Below are 13582 nucleotides of genomic sequence, written 5' to 3' on the forward strand. Positions count from 1 at the left end.
CGGGCGAAGCGGGCATTACAAGCGCTGTTCCGCAACTGAGGAGCCTGACTCGTTTGTGCGCACCTTTTTCTTAATAATGGAGAATTAATATGCTCTCATAAAAGTCACAGTTGCGATTCACCTTGTTATGGTCGTTCTTCTTTAGTGCACAATTAAATAAAACCATGTAAAACTTCTGCATCTCCATTATAGACCGACAGATGCGAGTCAGCACTCAGAATTCCCGTTCCTTCGATCGTCCCTCGCCTGATTCCGCTGTTGTTTTCACAAATGCAATACCAAACTAGCGCCACTGTCCGTATTAATTTCCGACTAGTGCGTTGTCCGTACCTGCAGGAACTCTTGCGCAGCTTATGCATAGTGGTTCATAAACTGGGCCTACAACAACGCATGAGAAACTATGCTAATCGTCGCACCAGTGCAAGCCACGAGGTTCTCTCCATTGGCATTGGGGACGCTATAGTTAGAAAGCAATGCCTCAAACGCAAATGCCACTAAAGTAAATGACACCTTGACTCGAATGAAAACTGCACGCTAGTGTTTTTCTAATGTCAGATCCAAAGTATGAAAAAAAAACACAAAACGAGGTAAAACTGCCTGCGTCTTTACCATATTCCGAAAGCTTTCTAAAGCAAGGGACACCAAGAAGCGGACCGTGAGAAACAAAATTCAGTCAGCAGTTTGGCATGAGGTGGAACAGGACGAGAGCAACTGACAGCAGTCCGACCATCACATCCACCCATATAGCGTTGTCCCTGCTTATGGCTGCTTCACGCATTCGCAGCGCTGGTTGTGAAATTTCTACAGCTAAATCGACTCGCTGCCGCGAGCGCGCGTGGAAAAGCATGCTCCGAACCATGCAGGTTAGCAACTCGTGGTGGTTTAGGAAAACTCTAGGGAAAAAACTGTGCCTTTTCGTATGAGCAACTGGGCAAGGCTCGTCAGAGCTTGACCAAGTGACGTTTGAAGGGCATTTTCAAAATGCCCTTAGGGCAAAACACAAGCATTGATGAGTCGTATTTATGGCAGCATAACTCATTACTATAGTGAGCAGACGATAATTACAATAACGGGGCTGCAAAGGTAGAAGTTCGGGAGAGTTGGTTGTTCTCGATAAGGGCAGTCACAGCGCGCAAAGAACATCACAAACACAAGAACTGAACACGCACTGGTTCTTATTTTTGTGCTGTCCTTTTTCTTCGGCACCTTTACAAATGATGAAAGCGCGAAAGAGTAACTGATTATTTTCACTGAAACACATGTCATTTTTTCTGCAGAGTAGTACAGAATTCTCGCGAAGAACAGGTATTATTATATGTACGTTGATATAAGGTACTCTATTTCCAACGGCACTTATGTGTCTTGCATTGAGGACAGAGCAGCGAGCTGTCCAACGGCCCTTATGTGTCTTACATTGTGCAGCGAGCTATAGAATGGAAAATGAATGCGGTGATGTCAGGAGACAAAAATACACACGAGTTACCGGTGCTTCGCGTTTTACTAGTGAAGAAGGGGAGGAGGAAATGTAACTGGGCGGTACCGGTAATGGGCGTAACTAATCACAGAGCGGATTTAAGGGGAAATGAAACGTAGCCAGGGCCAGCTAAGAATTCGGAGCGGCACAAGAAACGAGCAGAATTGCTTGGACATTGTGGCTGACCTCTGCCCGACAGTGCTAACTGAGTTGTATTTGCATATATTTGTTATGCTTTGCGTAACGTGACGTCACAAGCCCCAGTACTCTACCTCCCATCATCACTGGTTCGGTCTGGATACCAGACTAGAAACTGTATCAAGCAAAGGCTGCTTGTGAACAATCCAACATGCACTAGACGCGACAAAACTGGATAAGAATGAGACAGGGTTTTACGCTGCAGTGAAAGCAGCCTGGTTGATGATGATGATAGCGACGACATTGTCTTCGTTACATTTCTTAATACTTTGCTAGGGTTATAGCTGAGCGGAAGCTCCCCAAAAACACCGGCAACCGTGCTCTCGAAACGGCGGTCCCTTCTACGTGCATCTAGGGCAGGAGCTACCGCGGCTGGCAAATATTAGTCCGTACAGGCTCCGGCACAAAGCCGCGCACTCGGCTTTGCTCCGTCCGAATACTGGCAACTGGCAAAGGACAGGGTTAATTGGAGAGACATGGGAGAGGCCTTTGCCCTGCAGTGGGCGTAGTCAGGCTGATGATGATGATGATGAATACGCACACGTCCGTACACACGGACATGCTAGACTGTAAAAGTGCGGCTTTTCATTGCTATTTCTGAGAGGAAGGCATCGGTCCTGAAGGAGGCGATGCATAGGCGGAACTTCTAAAGCAGACCACACGAGAATAAATGGAAAGGAGCGCTGTTCGAAAGAAAAGCAAGTGAACAACGTAAGCAAAGTAAGAACGGAGTAGAAACAACAAGCGACCAAATGAACAAGCATCTCCCCAGGTGCCTGCGACGGCGTGCGCGGATCATGAGCTGCTGAAGCTGTACTGGCATCGTGCTGGAACCATGTTTCGTGCAATAGGAAGTAAAAAAAAAAACTTGTTTTTTATTTAATGCTGCAACGTCTTGGCCTCGTGAGATTGCGCACAGCAAATGCAGTGAATATAGTGGAGCCTAAATCCGATAATTATGTTTCTTTAGTGCCATAGTACCCAATTTGTCCTTTCTTTCGAAAATGAGAACCACCGGTTTCGTCACGACGGAAGGGCATTGTAGCGATGAAAACACTCACAGCGCCGACAATGAGGCCCCGTGGCTCCTGACTGAGCGAGCTTCGCGGGCATCAGTCACGCTGGAGGCTTGGTAGGAAAAGCGTGTGGAAAGGAGGAAATGTGACGGCTATCAAGCGTTGCACAATCTACGTTCGAGGCTCTCAAACCTGCGGGAGAGTACGGAACAAGTGGACCAAGTTTGTTCTTGAAAAATCAGCGGCGCGTGAAGTTGTATCGAATCTCTCGAGTTTAGTCAACACGGGTAGTGGTGCTTTCCGTTAATCAGCCTGTGTGCGTCCTACGGCGGGGTGCCGCTAGCGTAGCAAAGGGCATATACTAGCGTTTGAGGCTGGTTAACAAAAAGGAGGGGGGTAAGGACGCGATAGTGCTGTGTTAGCGCGTCCTTTGCAGGCGTGGTGCATTCGACTGCCCTCAGCCGTTGGCAGGGCGCGATGCACACACCGCAAATAGCCCACAGGCATCGGCATTCAGCGCCCTTCGATCATCGGGGGGTCCGCGCACACACACACAGGGTGGGGGGAGGGGCGGCCACCTCGGCGGGGACACACACACAGGCGGGGGGGGCTTACGACTGCTGGTGGCCGCCGGCCCGCGGGTGGTGTGGGTGCGCGGAGCTGGGCCTGGGCGCATCCCCGGCGTTGCCCAAGGTGCTGATGCGGATCATGGCTGTGCATGGCGGCCACGGGCCGCCGCCAGCGACCGACTGCGCCGCCCGGTGCTCACTCCGCTTAGCGCGGCCACCGCGCCCGCCTCCGCCGCCGCCGCCGCTACTCCAGCGCCGCCGACGACGCACGCACCTTTGGCACGGGGCCCGCGACACGCGCCCAACACTGCCTCTCGGCGACCGGCGCGCGACCTGACGGGGGAGGCTGGCGCCGCACGGATTCCCGGGCGCCGCGCACGAGCGTCTGTGCCTCGCAGCAGCACATGCGCCGTGGAGATGACCGCCTGCTGCTGCGCCGACACCGCGCGGGAGGAAGAGAAGCTCGGCCGGGAGCGCTTCGTGATAGTTCCGAAGCCTAAGCATAAAAAGTGGGGAGAGTCGGCCCCCACCTGATGACCAAGGCAGGGTCTCAGTGATCACGTGGGGCCGACTTTGGCGTACACAGAGAGGGAAATGCGAAGCGCAGGCTGGCCGGATCACGTAACGCTACCTCCCTAATTCCTTTTTTAGTTTTAACGCGACAACGCTACTTTAATAGCAAAGCTAAAGCACCTGAGGTCTGTGTGAAGCCTATGCCTTTAACCTTTGACGGAGCGCCAGCGGCGTAGGCCTGGCGCAAATTTATTTATTTATTTTATACAAAATACCTACAGCGCCTCCACTAGGGCATTGCTGTAGGGGGAAACATCATAAAAGCAACAGATGAAATACAGTAATTGAGGCAAATGATGCAATATACTGAGAAAACCCATGGACTATGGGAGGAAAGGCAAAAATGAAAAGAACGTTGCAGAAAGAAAAACACGCCCGCGACAGACGCAGAGAAAATGACATTCAAAATACAACACTGTTTTAGTAGCACAAAAGTAGAACACAATGCACCAGGATAATAGCTATTGCTACACTGATATTATATGTGATACTAACAGTCATTTTAACTTAATACAATCATATTAACAGGTGGTTTTGCAAAACGTCGTAAAAAGATGTGGGAGGCGAAGCAGCAATTTGTGCAGGCGGACTGTTCCAATCATGCATTGCCCGTGGGAAAAAATTATATTTGAATGGGTTAATTCGGGAATTGTACTCGCGCACTTTTAGTGGGTGGCCGGTGCGGGCGGAAACGTAACTTAGCTCATGTATGTATTTCTCTTTTGGAATACAACTTTTTCCATTAAGAACATTATAAAAGAAAGAGGCTCTCAAATAATTTCTCCTTTTTTCAAGAAGCGGCCACCCGTTAACGCGCAGAACAACCCCCCCCCCCCCCCCTCCCACTCCATGGCTGTGTCTCGGAATCACGTACTACATGAGGATAACTCGACGGCTTTAGGCGCGCTTATCGACTGAATCCGCGTGCAACTGACCTTTCTGGTGCATGCATTATCGATATGCTGTCAGATGAACGTGATTATGTCTATCGGCTTAGCAGTACGCATAGTTGGTAGTCGCCGCGGGTACTCTGTTTTGTGTCTCAGCCACCCGTCATTTGTGCAGAAAAATTGTAATTGCTGTACGTCCAAAGGAGCATAAATGTGCCCACTGATACGCTGCACGCAACGCGGATCAAACAAAACTGCGCGCCAAATCCTCCGTAGCAGAACCCGGGCACTCGTTGCTGCTAACCTCGAGATGCACTCGATGGATGCCTAGTCGAACTGTCTCGGGAGACACACACGAAGACTAGCTCGCAAAAGTATTTATCGCATCGAGGTTATTAAGAGGAGTTGGTTCTGCGGCAAACTGTACGATGTCCTTGCAGTGGTGCCGTGAAAACTGTATGCAAGTCTACTCACCAATTTTCGCGTTAAATGTTTGGATAATGTATGCACCATGAGTTTTGTCCCAAAGATTCCGCTTAAAAAAAATACCGACGTGGACGCTTTAGTCACCTTAAAAGTGGAATGCGACAACAATAAATATCCCATCTGTCGTAGCCCCTGCTGCAATTTCTGACCGTGTTTGCGTCAATTTATTTTTGCAGCTTTCGGCCCATCGACCCCCATATTCTAACTGCCAGCGGCACTAGCAGGTATGCCCTATGCTGTGATGGTACCAACATTGCGTATGTCATATTTTCTTCTCATTTTTTGTTTTTATTCTCTATCTGGGTTGCTGCCTAGAAACTAGGCTGCTCAAAACCCGGTGGACAGGCTGTGATAACGTTACAAGGGCTGTGATAACGTTACAAGGTCACATGAGCTCTCTCGGTCAATCACGGTGGCCTATCAGGGCAGGTTGCGATGACGTCACCAAGCTCCTTGACTTCACTTATCCAATCATCAAATTTCGTCTCGGACATCGGCGGGGTTTTGGTGCGACGACAACTGTAATCCTACCACTTTAATACGCTGTGGCAGAGCGGTTTCCTGCACTTGAAGGCTGAACAAATTCAGAGGCGGTCCTAAGCTCGGTCATCCCCCTTCACCAATTGGCTGTACTAGCTGGTAGACTTCAGCATGCTTTGGGCGCTCGCCGGTTCTCACAAGCACGCAAAAGTTTTGGTGTTGATTCGCGACAGAACAAAAAAAAAAAAGGAGTTGTCGTGATGACCACAATTTACTCTTTTCCCGCATTTATAGTTGACACGATCGCCGAAGATAAAGAAATACGAATATGATGTATTTTTTTTTGTCAGCGGGTGTAAGCGACAATAATGCGATCATTAGAAATCTATGCGAGAACTCGGTGAAAACATGCAGCCAAAAGCGTTTAGTGCAAGAAATTTACTGTGTAACTCGTAGCCGCGCCAATGTCACATGACGGTCACTTCGTCTCATACAGTTCAATCTTTTGTGCTCGAGGCTACCTTCCGCATGAAACCAGGACCGCAAAAAGTTTTTTTAACCTTTATATTCGTACGCAGCTCCCGGAAAACTTATCGGTAATTTTGGCGGCGCAAGTTTATTATGAAAGAATTAGATGACTGCCTGTAAGGTGGAAATTACCAGGACCGAATTATCTGATCTTAGTACGCTTCGAATTCCGAAGCCTTGGACCGTCGTGATTCTCGTTCTCCCTTGGCTGTGCCCAACGGCATACTTTGGCGATGGTACAGCGTGTTGTGTGTCAGCCCCTTCCGTGCGTGAAGGACCGGAAATTGGGCTCGCTGGAAAACAAGGGAACTGCACGGAAGCCGCGCTGCGTTTCGAGGCTGGCATTGGGAATCGGGATTTCCAAATTTATTCCGTCATAATCTTTCTCGCCGACATTGTCTCCGAAAGGAAAGCTGCCAAGACAAACAGCGTACGCCTGACTGATCGCATGCGTAATGGGCCGGTCTACGCCCAGGAAAGATATGCGCGTGCCAGTCCTCCTTGCGCGCCCTTTTCCCGCTGTCATCTCCCGCAACGCTGTCGGAATAAATTGCTTGCATAAAACATTTCATCTCGCCTCTCCTCTTTCTCACCACCACCGCCGACTCGCGCGAAGCCAAAAAAAAAAAAAAATAATGAAGCTGCCAAGTGAAGACCCAGAGCGTCGGATGAACGCACGCTTTTCTGGACGTCCTCGCAAAGTAGGGGCCGAAATTGTGCGGGGAAAGCGATATGTAAAACCCTGTAATTTCGACGCAAAAGAGCCAACACCTGCCGGAGAAGCCGTCAACTGGCAGTTCGCAGCGCTCACTGGTGTTTACTCCAAATGCACGCACAGGCAAGGGAAGCCCGAGAGGAGGCGACAGCTTTCGTGCATGCGCACATTTGGAAATTGACTACGCAGTGAAGAAAAATGCGCTGCAATAAAAGGCACTTCGAGAACGTGGGTACAAAAGCCAGCCGTGAATGAACATACGAATAAACAAAAAACACAGTGCTGCCACACAAAAAGTCGGCCAAATTCTCCATCCTAACAATAGATCCTTTATCTCCACTATGCCAAGACGATACGTCACTATAATTAGCGCTATAGTGTTGATTATTGGGTTAACATTGTGTGCATGAGAAAGGTCGCCATCAGGTCGATAAACATTTCCCTGCATTAGACTGCGTTATCACACTGAGTTTTGAAGCAGCCTGTTTTGTAGCCTTGCATTTTGTCGTTGTATTGTTCTCTGAGAGGCGATGCTTCATGTAATATTGGGGCCAAAATGCACCGATGACGTCACCCACAGCCGCTGGGCACCGTGCACTACGGGTTCCACGCATCCGACATGTGTGCAATGTCTAGCATTATTTTGCACTGATTAAAAAGAAAAAAAAAAACGGTTTTCAACCTCTCTCATGTGCTCCCTTCTTCTTCAGCCTCGGCCTCCTCTCATACTGTCAGTGAAACAAAGAAAAAAAGATCGGACTATACGGGAGCATAACTCCGACGCATACATATGCAGTCTGTGGGCACATTATAGCGGCACGAATCGCGCTGGAAACTGCTTCGTTGCACCGCTTACTGGTACCGTGAGCTCTACTTCGCCACACTTACTGATGGAGCACAAATACATTCATTGTGTAATGCGATATCATTACAGTTGTCGTCACACCATCACCCAGCCGATGTTCGAGACGAGATTTACTGATTGGTAGAGACAGAGGTGACGTCATATGTGTCACGGGGCGATGAAGGATTAATGACAGAGCGCCGCGAAATTTGAAAATCCATCATCACCGGAGCAGCTGGAAGGTTGTCACAGTATCGGCAACGCTACCGAAAAGGGCAAGCGTAGCACCCCATCAGTGTGTCAGGTTGGTGGATGACGAAATAAATAAATAAATAAATAAATAAATAAATAAATAAATAAATAAATAAATAAATAAATAAATAAATAAATAAATAAATAAATAAATAAAGCATGCTAAGGCTGAAACTTCTAGGCGGCTTGCGGGAAGAAGCTACAGCAGCTAAAAAGGAAGATGTTCCTGAATTGTTTTCAAAGCAGAAAGGAAGAACACTGCGGCATACGTATATCAACGCGAACATGGAAGTTCTCTTCGCCGCACAAACCCCTCCATTGCTAAACACCTACACTGGAAAAGGTTTTATTAAGCGTGCAGCCAAGCGGGTGGTGCTTGTTCTCATCGCCTACTCCCGATGCAGTCGGTCCCATTATATCGAACAACACGGCAAACCGTCACGTCCTACCCTGTCGGCCATTACACTTCATTCTTTTGCGAAGTCACTTCGAAAGCTGGCGCCACGCACAACACTTAAGAGGGATATTTGGATACTATTCATGAGCATAAAAAAGGCAAGGCGAGGGGCACGGGCGCGAATGCTCCTGCGGAAAATAAGGGTGATTCACAGAATATCCACAGGTGCTCTCTCTGCACCTGTGTAAACAGCTGTAAATGCAGGCCACTGAGGAAAGGCGCGACGTTCTGTACGCCGCAGTAGCAGGTGGCTGGAGTAGTGGTTGCCCGTTGCGCATTCAGACAGAACTAGCGACGCATAGCGACACATGGTCCTGAAGGTTAATGGATGCGCACATGCGACGCTTTTTTTTTTAAATGCGGTAGCATTAGAGCTGTCGTCACATTCAAAAACCTCCGCCGCATGCCAGGAAAGTCCCCTGATTGGTAGAGGCAGCACGGACGTCACGAGTGCCACGTGACCACCAAGGACAAATTACAGCGCACCGCCAAATTTGAAAAACCATGCTGAAAGGCTGCTGAGAGGCTGCTGAGAGGCTGCGACAGCTGAGAGGCTGCGACAGTATCCACACTGCCACCGAAGAGCGCGAGCGTAGCAGGGAGCGTCCGAGTATAAGGTGTGCTGATGACGTAATAAAAAAGAAATAAATAAAACACTTTACGGCCGCGAGTGGAAACGAACTCGCTGCGGCGCGAATCCATCAACTTCGCTGGACATTCCATGAGAGTACTGCGCCATCGCCACTTTTCTTTATTTTTTCAATACGCTAATGCGTGCGTTCTTGCAAGTTAGTTTTTATAATCGTTTTCAAATGTTTCTTATCGTCCCTGTTTGTGGGGCTTAATCAATAAGGTGTATTTGGCGTTTCGTTTCCTACTTGTTCGTTTTTCCCCTCAGTACCCGTTTTCAGTGCCGAGGAAACGGTTGTACAAGGATTGAATTTGTATGCTGTTCCCTCCGCGCATGTAACGCTCTGTATATTTTGGTTTACCGGCATATGACGTGCTCAGAAGAGTACGTGAAGTGCCCCTCTCGCCGTGTACAGACATTTTTCTATAAGTTCTACACCGAGACATTGCCCGCCAAAATAATGTTAGAGAAAAAAGGCATTTTTGTGTCTACGGTACATTACAGCTCTTTGATGCTCGCTAAACTATGAGGCATTGTTTCATCAATTGCAAAAAATGCGTTAATCGGCTGGGATATCACGCAACGGATATTGAAAAAAATGGTAAGTGGTTTAGCATTGCTGAGCACGAAATATTGAGCGAAAGCGCAGCTTTTTCAGGACGAACTGGCAGGCTAGTGTGTGTCCTTTCTGTCAGTCCTCGTTTCATTCTCGTGTGCTCGGAAATTTTGTGACACAACTTTTTGCCCGTAGACACCACCGCCACGCACCTCAAAGCGCGATTAAAGTGTCCACTGACAGTTATGCGCGTCTCCATCTTTTTCATCAATGCCAGTTTACCCAGTGTACGCCGGCCAGGGCTAGGGTACATGTCAGTGCTTAGAAACACGCTTACGCACACACACTCGGAAGCACTACCATCCATGCATACATGCGCACCCGCAAATGTCGGAGATAAGGAACCTTTTGCTGCGAACTCTGGCGATGAAGCGGTGCAGCCTGTTCCCGCACGTGCTCCCATTATTTCCAGGTACATCTGGGTCAGCTGACAGAATTCTCCTGAGCGACCACTCAGTGCTCGCACTGGTTGGAAATGAACCTGCGCTTGCATTGACTACGAACCACGCCGGCTGCGTTTGTGGCGGGCAAAGTCTGCAATACAGCTACGCAGTAAACCTCGCCTGTGCATCAGCGGAATCAGCAAACATGCGGAGTTCGTAACCGACAGGATGAGCGACGAGGAGCAAGACGACGATTTCAAAACCACAGCGCGAGAATTATTCTTCATCAGCACTAAGGGGTTTGCCCCTGAAACCAGTGTGGGATTATATTCACGATTATGTAATTTCACCTGGTAGATTCCTCTGCTAGAATGTGAATTCACAACTTTTCCTTCTCCGTATTTTTTGTTTTGTACAAATTCTAGCTCTGCGTCCCAAAATTATCAAAATACTCCAATCCCTGTACATGAGTGCGCTTGTATCCGCTATGCACCCTGGCCAATCCCCCGCTGTGGGCATGTGCCATTAAGCGTGAGGACATCATCATCATCATCACTAAACCCTGGCCAGTCCTCCACTGTGGGTATGTGCCATTCCTTCAGAGGCCACAACAATGACAGTGTGAGAAGAAGCCGCGATAGCCGAGTGATCTTCGGTATCGGGCAATGAAGCTGCTCTGTTCGCGTCACCCCTGGTTAAAGATCCCGCTCGATGTTGGTGCAGTTTTTCGGCTGTCTAGTATTCTGGCGATAAGTTTAGCAATATGTAGTATAATTTCGGCTTCATGTCCGGCTTCAGGCTCGCCATGGTTTCGGGACGATGTTCGTCTTAGTTTACACAGAATGAGAGCTAAACACATTTCACGCTTAAAAAGCGGTTCGGGAAGCAGAGGCAGCAAGTCCGGGTGCCGCAGGGAAACCCCCGAGGGACAGTAGCGAGGAAACGCCCGCCGTAAGAAGCGGGAGAGGGGCGCCAGGGTGATTGGGAGGAGCACCTGCGGCCGACGGAATAGGAAAAGCGGGGGCAATGAATATTTGAGTGGCACGCTCGCCTTCGGAGAAAGAGCGGCTCTAACTGGCTCCGCGCTCGTCGCCGGCCCATTCTCTGCGGGTCCGAACTGGCTGTGCGGCGCTCTAAGCGAGTGCTGCGCCCCGGAGCTCGGTGTGGAACGGCAGAATAAGCGGCAGCGGCAAAAGACATGTATGGAGGAAGACGAACCAACTCCCCTAACTCTCCACTATAAACTTGCGGGGCGTCTTTTCAGTCTATTGAAGCGTCTGCCGTGGACAGGTCTTCGTGAGAATATCTGTATTGAAGTGGAAGGAACAGTATATGTAGTTAGGTGCATGACAGCGCACAGAAAAATGCAGTACAGCAAAGTAAAAGCGCGTCAGGCCAGTGGCTGCAAGACAATATGCGAGCCACAGCAGCAGTCAGAAGAGCTACGCTGCGGAATTTAGTGCGTTGTTTGTCATAGCTACACGACGTGACGGCAGCTGATATTCAGTTTGGTATACAGTCCCAGCATAACGATCCACTAGCGTCGGGCCGCAAGAATCGCAGAACGAGATTTTATACACGATGACAGCGAAGAGCAGAACAGAAGTGTGAATATTTATTAAAGCATCCTGAAAGACACCTGACTGTGCCACCCGCATGTTTCACCGGAACATCCAAAAAATGAAAGAAAAAAAATGTGAGGACACTTTGGCAACTAAAGTATTGAGAGGCGCAAGCCGAGGACACTATGCCGTGACGACTTCCGGTGGATGTAACGGCACGCCATTCCCGCGGCTATATCGATACCCAAATTATACATCTTTCGGGGATCCTAAATGTTAATTACGTTTAATTACACATTTTTTCATGTAATTTGACACAAACCGGACATTTTTCCGACCATTCTGAGACAATTTTCACTATGCCGTGACGACTTCCGGTAGATGTGACTCACACCGTTTTCGTGGCTACATCGACGTCCGCGCTATTTCGACACAGTTTCGACATTTTTGCCTATAATTGATTAACTAGTTAATCTACAGTCATCAAACTTGGCTTCTAGGTTCATTTTTTCATTTCATGCCATGATGGCGTTTGAGTCATGTCACTACCTTATAATCACGACCAATCTAATGTTTGAATACTTCGCAATTCGGTAGCTCCACCTGGGAAGTCACGACCCTCTCGACCAATCCGTATTTCCTCGATATGCCAAAGCCAATTACGACGCCGAGTACTCCTCTGAACGTGACCCTCCGAGGGCAACCCTCTGTGTTCTTCCAAACTTTTGAGCTAATGATGGTATTGTATTCCTTGGAGACCCCTGCACTCGGCACAAAAAACTGTTTTTCAAAATACGAAGTACAACTATTTTCAGACAACAAAATTATCAAACCGAGTAGAGCAGAATGTTGGGCCAGTTGGTGTAACGACATATTCAAGAAAACTATGCGCAGATGAACACAAGACGGTGTGTGCGTGTTTCTCCCTCCATCTTGTGTTCATGTGCGCAAAGTTTTCTTGAATATATCAAACCGAAACCGAAACTCGGTTCCAGTTGACGCGGCGAATACGTCAGGTTCATTATTAGAAAAATACTCACATCATTGTTGAATGGCTGAAATAGCGTCTGGAAATTATGAATCTGTTCATATCTAATAATGACCAAGACAACCTTACACAAGCTTCAAAATTTGTTCTTCATACGGGGAGCGGGCAATAAAATAAGCTTAGATTAACGTTTATGGCGTCGCAAACCCAGTGTTACTCGCAGAATTCGGCTCAACTGAGGCCACGGAAACGGCAAACTTGAAAATCTGTTTTTGCAGGAATAGATTGCTGCATAGCTGCGAAACTTGGTGAGATTGATCAAGACGGGGAAGGAAGGCTTCGGAAAAAGTTTCATTAGTATACGTGAATCTCGAAAACCTCAAAATCTGCCCTTTAACGCTATGGCGTTAAAAAGCAAAAGGCAGACGCGCACTACGATGAAAGCGTGCGAAGGCAAAGAACAAGAAACGCGAATAAGAGAACAGTAAAGGTGGTGAACATTTGGGTATTAAAATTAAATACAACGGTAGGGAGCTCAATTTTCCTGTGCTTTCATTGAAACTACGCTGTAATGAATTTATTGATGACAAAAGACTATAAATGTGCGTCGTGATTAGTTCTGAAGCAAGATGCAAAAACAGTACTTGCAATCTGGTGGAATGAATGACCGGGAAGCTGAACATGTTTTACGAGTATAAGGGCAGGTTTCGAAGGAATTGAACATGGGCTCGAGGTTATTAAAGCGTAATCAGAAGGGAATTCATGTCTGGCCTACATACGGCTGGTTAATACGGTGTATTGGACCAGACAAACGACGTTTTTGCAGTATCTTACGGCGAAGTTGCCGAGGATGTTTAAACGAAAGTTAGTACCAGTGCTAGTGACGTTCTCAGATGTCATGCACGGAATACTTCGCAACG

The 13582-nt window shown here is 48.2% G+C and overlaps 1 protein-coding gene across 3 annotated transcripts in view; it reads right to left on the reverse strand.

The window, feature by feature from the left end:
* Sh (Potassium voltage-gated channel protein Shaker) overlaps positions 1–13582 on the reverse strand; it is a 354522-nt gene that overhangs the window by 75398 nt on the left and 265542 nt on the right. The window contains exon 1 of one of the 3 annotated variants that reach the window (XM_089557867.1): positions 3304–3459. The exons of the other annotated variants lie outside the window; for them this stretch is intronic. Within the exon in view, the coding sequence (XP_089413993.1) occupies positions 3304–3398 (95 nt within the window). The 5' untranslated portion in view covers positions 3399–3459. Of the gene's footprint in view, positions 1–3303; positions 3460–13582 lie in introns of those variants that run through there. 3 annotated transcript variants of the gene reach the window in all.

The sequence above is a fragment of the Amblyomma mixtum genome, chromosome 1 (genome assembly GCF_055824585.1).
Source record: "Amblyomma mixtum isolate Tamu chromosome 1, ASM5582458v1, whole genome shotgun sequence".
Lineage (NCBI taxonomy): Eukaryota > Metazoa > Arthropoda > Arachnida > Ixodida > Ixodidae > Amblyomma > Amblyomma mixtum.